This window comes from Lutra lutra, chromosome 14 (genome assembly GCF_902655055.1).
Source record: "Lutra lutra chromosome 14, mLutLut1.2, whole genome shotgun sequence".
Lineage (NCBI taxonomy): Eukaryota > Metazoa > Chordata > Mammalia > Carnivora > Mustelidae > Lutra > Lutra lutra.
In genome coordinates, this window is record NC_062291.1 from 68926041 (window position 1) to 68932040 (window position 6000).

General features: G+C 46.5%; 1 protein-coding gene across 3 annotated transcripts in view; it reads right to left on the reverse strand.

Annotated features, from left to right (window-relative positions):
* XPNPEP1 (X-prolyl aminopeptidase 1) overlaps positions 1-5520 on the reverse strand; it is a 53931-nt gene extending 48411 nt beyond the window's left edge. For 2 of the 3 annotated variants that reach the window (XM_047702221.1, XM_047702218.1), the window contains exon 1: positions 5366-5520. In XM_047702221.1, coding sequence (XP_047558177.1) covers positions 5366-5397 — 32 coding nt within the window. In that variant the 5' untranslated portion in view covers positions 5398-5520. The remainder of the gene's footprint in view (positions 1-5365) is intronic. The other variant, XM_047702219.1, reaches the window with a different exon arrangement.
* Between the last annotated feature and the right edge of the window lie 480 nt (positions 5521-6000).

The window sequence follows — 6000 nt, forward strand, 5'->3', positions numbered from 1 at the left end:
GGCACTTGGATGGCTCAGTGGGTTAAGCCTCTGCCTTCAGCTCAGGTCATGATCTCAGAGTCCTAGGATCAAGCCCTGCATCAGGCTCTCTGCTCAGCATGGAGACTGCTTCCCCCTCTCTCTCTGCCTGCCTCTCTGCCTACTTGTGATCTCTCTCTCTGTGTCAAATAAATAAATCTTTAAAAAAAAAAAAAAAGAAGACAACTCAATATTGTTAAAATGGCAATACTCCCCAAAATAATCTAGAAGCAACCCCTATCAAATTTCAGCTAGCTTGTACGTGCAGAAATTGAGAAGCAGATCCTAAAATTCTTATGAAAATAGAATCCAGAACAGCCAAATCAATCTTGAAAAAGAACAAAGTTGGAGGATTCATCCTTCCTGATGTCAAAACTAATAAAACTACAGTAATCAAGACAGTATGATATTGGCATAAAGACAGACTTACAGATCAATGAAACAGAACAAGTTCAGAAATAAACCTCACATTTACTGTGAATTTTGTGTGTGAGTTTTATTTTTATTTTTATTTATTCTCAAATATTTTTAATTAACATATAATGTATTATTTGCCCCAGGAGTACAGGTCTGTGAATCATCAGGCTTACACAATTCACAGCACTCACCACAGCACATACCCTCCCCAATGTCCATAACCCAGCCAATCTATCCCTACCTACCCAACCCCCAGGAAACCTCAGTTTGTTTCATGAGTACTGCCAATTTTTGACAACAGTGCCAAAACTATCGGAGAAAAAAATAGTTTCCAACAAATAATGCTAGGACAACCAGATATCCACATGCCATAAACAAAAATTAACTCAAAATGGATCATAAACATAAAATGTTTTCTTAGAAGAACAGATATAAATCTGCCTGATCTTGGAGTGGGCAATGATTTCTTAGATATGACGCCAAAAGAGTAAGCAACCAAAGAAAAGAGATACGATGGATTTCATTAAAGACTTCTGTACTTCAAAGGATACCATCAAAAAAGTGAAAAGACAACCAAAAAATGAGTCAAAACACTTGCAACTCATATCTGATAAGAGTCTAACATCCAGAGTATATAAAGAACTACTACAACTCAACAATAAAAAGACCACCCAATTTTAAAATGGTCAAGGGCATCTGAATAGACTTTTTTTTTTTAGATTTTGTTTATTTATTTGACAAACAGAGATCACAAGTAGGCAGAGAGGCAGGCAGAGAGAGAAAGGAGGAAGCAGGCTCCCCACTAAGCAAAGAGCCTGACATGGGGCTTGATCCCAGGCCACTGGGATCATGACCAGAGCCAAAGGCAGAGGCTTTAACCCACTGAGCCACCTAGGCGCCCCCGAATAGACATTTCTGAATACACATTTCTCCAAAGAAGATATACAAATGGCCAATGAGCACATGAAAAAACTTTAAACATCTTTATCCATTAGGGAAATGCAAATCAAAACCATAATGAGATATAATTTCACATGCAATAGGAAAGTTATAATAAAAAAAAGACAATAACAAGTATGGGTAAGGATGTGGAAAAATTGGAACCCTCAAACAATGCTGGTGGGAATATAAAATGGTGTAGCGACTTTGGAAAACAGTCCAGTATTCCTCAAAACATTAAATAAAGAATTATCCCGGGGTGCCTGGGTGGCTCAGTGGGTTAAAGCCTCTGCCTTCGGCTCAGGTCATGATCCCAGGGTTCTGGGATCGAGCTCCGCATCAGGCTCTCTGCTCAGCAGGGAGCTTGCTTCCCTTCCTCTCTCTCTGCCTGCCTCTCTGCCTACTTGTGATCTCTGTCTATCAAATAAATAAAAATCTTTAATTAAAAAAATAAATAAAATAAAATAAAATAAATAAAGAAAGAATTATCCCACACTCAGTAATTCCACTAGGTATGGGCAACTGAAAAATCTAAGTCCACATAAAAACTTGTATACAAATGTTCATAGCATATTCGTAATAACCAAAAAGTAGAAACAACGCAAAGGTCCATCAACTGATGAATGGATAAATAAGTGGTCTATCCATACAATGGAATATTATTTGGCAATTAAAAAGGAATCAAGTAACAATAACATGCTACAACACAGTGAAGTTTGAAAACATTTTACGCGAAGTGAAAATAGCCAGTCACAGAAAACCGTATTTTGCATGTATCTGTACACAATGTCCAGAAGAGGCAAATCCATAGAGACAGAAACTAACTGGCCACTGCCTAGAGCTAAGTGAAGCTGGGGGAAATGAGGACTGCCCGCTAACGTGTACAGGGTTTCCTCTTGGCAGGGGGATAAAGAGGTTTTAAACTGACAGTCCTGATGGTTGTACAACTCTAGTAAATATTCTAAAAGCCACTGAAATGTATGTTTTTAAAAGGGGAACTGTGTGGTACATGAATTACATCTCAATAAAGCTGTTATAATATTTTACAAAGTAAGAAAACTTTTTTTTTTTTTTTTGGACAGAGATCACCTGATTTCCCTTGACTTCATATACCCATTGACAAGACGGTGAGCCAAGGAAGTCAGTTTCTCTACACATTCGGAGTTAACTGGTCCCAGTGACTAACTGGGACACGGGCAAGAGAGCTGGAGGGAAATTATTCACAAGTAACTCTACTCATTCACTTGATAAGAGAACAAAGATAACGTACCACAGGCCATACACAAGTGCAAAGACAAGAAATCAGGTCCGACACAGGATGCTCATGGGAGAATTTGAATTCAAACTCTCTCCCTAAGCATAACTACCTCTACCTTCCCATCAGGCTCAAAGGGGCCATGAAGCAGGTAAACATTACAGTTGTTCTGCTCCTGTCCTACCCTGGTCTCTGCAGAACCCAAGATCCTTGAACAGATACATTCTCAGGCTCAGTTGAAGAAGGGTTATCATTTTTTTCTTTTTTTTTTTTTTTAGGGGCTATCATTTAAATGTTAGAGCTACAGGGGCACCTGGGTGGCTCAGTGGGTTAAGCCTCTGCTTTCGGCTCGGGTCATGATCTCAGGGTCCTGGGATAGAGTCCCACATCCGGCTCTCTGCTCCACAGGGAGCCTGTTTCCTCCTCTCTCTCTCTCTCTCTGCCTGCTTCTCTGCCTACTTGTGATCTCTCTCTGTCAAATAAATAAAATCTTTAAAAAAAAAAAAAAATGTTAGAGCTACAATGTACCTCAGGGACCATCCAACTCAGCTCCCTCCTCTAGACAAAGAAACAGAAACAGAGATCAAACAACTTGCTGGAAACCTCAGAGCTAGCTGGTGACAGAGCTTGTCTAGAACCACAGTCCAGGCCTCCCAACTGCCAGCAGTTCTCTTCCCATTCCCAGGACTTCCTCAGCCTACACCTTCTCAGCGTCATGATGTACCATGTGTCAGGAGGTGTGTCTGGGGAAAGAAGCATGTGAAGAACTTCTTGTTCAATCTTTGCACAAGATGGGTAGGGTACCTCTTTCTCTCTCTTTTTAAAGAAATCCCAGCAGGGTTGTGCTTATCATCCCCCTTACCCTGGTTCATGAGAATCATACACGTCTATCACTGGGATGGGACCAAACAAGGACCAAGTTGCTCAATCACACCTCAGTTCAGATAAGGGTATACTGAAACAAGTTTTAGGGTGCGGTAGTGAGAAATGCAGTCTTTTCCCACCCAAAGTCTACCCCTCCCTCTTTTGGTCAAAGCACAATGGTTTCCATCTGAGACTGTCTTGTCTCCATTTTCAGTCCACAGAGTAGGGATGAATCTCATCCCCTCACCCACCAAGTTCTGGGACCCAGGCCTGGGCAATCTATTCTTGTGGCCACGACTGGTTCAGGAATAAACATAAGGTCAAGTCAGCCCACTGGAAATCAGATCTGGGATTTGTGCTCCAACCGTTAGGAAAGAGGGCTCTATTCTGCTGGGGCTCTATTTCTGCTACTTGTACTTCCAGAAGGAAAGTCTGCCTGAGAATGAAGCCAATACTTAAGAAATCAGAGCCAAGAGATGCAAAAAAGAGGCCAAGTCTGATGCCAGTGTTGGTCTCCTGTACTCAGTTGCACTAGAAGCCAGCTCAACCCTTTTTTACCTAAGTCAGTTTTACCCAAACCGCAAGAAGTTCTCATGTTTACACTGAGTAGCTCTTAAATTTTGCCACTAGGGAAAGGGCCTAGGGCAAACAGCCCTTCTCAGCCTCTCAATTGCCTTCCGTGTGTGGTAAGGAGGCTCTGCCAGATGATGCTCAAAGACCCTTCTGCCCTCAAAATGTTGTGATTCTATAAATCTAATCTTGGTCCTCAAAGCTACTTACGTGACTAGGACCTGATTCATCATTAGCCAGCCACCTGCCTAACCCCATTGTCAGCAGTTAATATAAGGCAACTCCTTCCACACCAGGTTTGCCACACCTCCCCACATCCTTCCACAAGATAGGCCTGGTTCTCTACTCATCCCTCCTTCTCTACTCATCCCCAACATGATATGGCAAGGCCAAGGCCAGGTCAAGGTCAGCTTGCGATCTGTCCACTCAAAATCACAACTACAAGCCACGGTCTGTGTTCAGAAAGTGAGCCTGGCCATGCTTCCAGGTGTATTCACTCAAGTCTCAACTGGCCTGAGGATGACTGACCCCAATCCCGTGTGGATCGCCAAGGATTCTGGCTTCCCGTCTTTGTGATCTCCAAACATTTCTCAGTCTCTCACTTTGTCAGAAGTATAGACGGTTGTGGCGGGAGAATAAACCGAATTGTGTCTGAGACGAGGAGATTACCCTTCCCACCCGCCCTGTCCCCACGGAGAGCCCAGGACAGGTTACTGGTGGGATCTTGGAGAGATTATGCCAAACTATTCCCTCACACAGCCTCTGAAACCATGCGGGTGGGGATGGGCCCGCGGGTGCCAATCTTCCTGGCGATGGTAGATCAATAAGGCGAACTGCTGCTGTATTGTCAGGGCTGTAAATCTGAAGATTATATTCCGCGGGAAGAGGGGCAAGGACAGGGGCTCGCCCACTTCCCCGGGAAACCCGGAGGCGCCTAGAGGGGCCAACTTCCTGCAAAAGCGGGGGCCTTCCTGCCAGGCCAGGGGTAGAGGTGGAACACCGACACCGACCCTCGGGCTGAGCGCCGCAGCTCTGCGGGCACACACGTCCGTGGGCCGGGATCGGGCTGCCCGAGGGTGCACGCGGCCCTCCTGAAACGAACCTGAACTTGCCCGGCTGCAATGGTCCCCTCCCCCTGCTCCCGCTCAGGGGGATCCCGCAAGCCGGGGCCCTCTCCGGACTATGGTGGGCCGCCTGCTGCTTCTCCCCTTCTGGTTCCTGCCCTCTGGGGTGCAAAATGCGCGTCCGGGCCCCGGGGATCGCGCACAGCCCAGAAGCCGGCTCCTGGGCAGAGTCCCTCACCTTACTCGCGGTGCCTTTCTGGAGGCTGCCATTCGGCGGTGACGTGCCCCGGCCCACGTCAGGGGAGCGCAGACCAGCTGATCACCCTGGGAAGAGCAGGAAGGAGCGAGGCCGGCGTGCACGCTGCAAGCGCGCGAGCCGAGCGGCCACGCCCCCTTCTGTGGCGTGCGCTCGCGCCGCGGCCCCGCCCGCCAGCCCGGAGCTCGGGGGGTGTCGTCAGGGAGGCTGGAAGCAGGAGGCGGGTCTGCGTTTCCACCCGATGAGGCTTTGCCTCTTTCCCCCGCAGCGAGTTAAGGAGTGGAGGCCATACCACGGACCGTCATATCTGCTGATTTTTCTCACTGTTCCCCAAAGAGAAAAAAGAGGAACTTTGCCGGCTGAAAGGGCTGTGGCGCGAAGAGCTGCTCTCCAGGGAGTCTCCGACCTTGAAGAGGGCAGAGAGAAGAGAGACTAAGCCAGTTCTGACAGTACTCCAGCAGGGTCTCACTTCCTGAGGCTTTAGAGATGTCCCCCCAAATCACTTCCCCAGGCAACGTCCAAATCCAGCTGGCCACTCCACACGGAGAGCTAACAAGCTCTTCAGACTTAACTTGTCTGAACCAAGCTCCCGGCCCAAATCATGAAAACAAAACAAA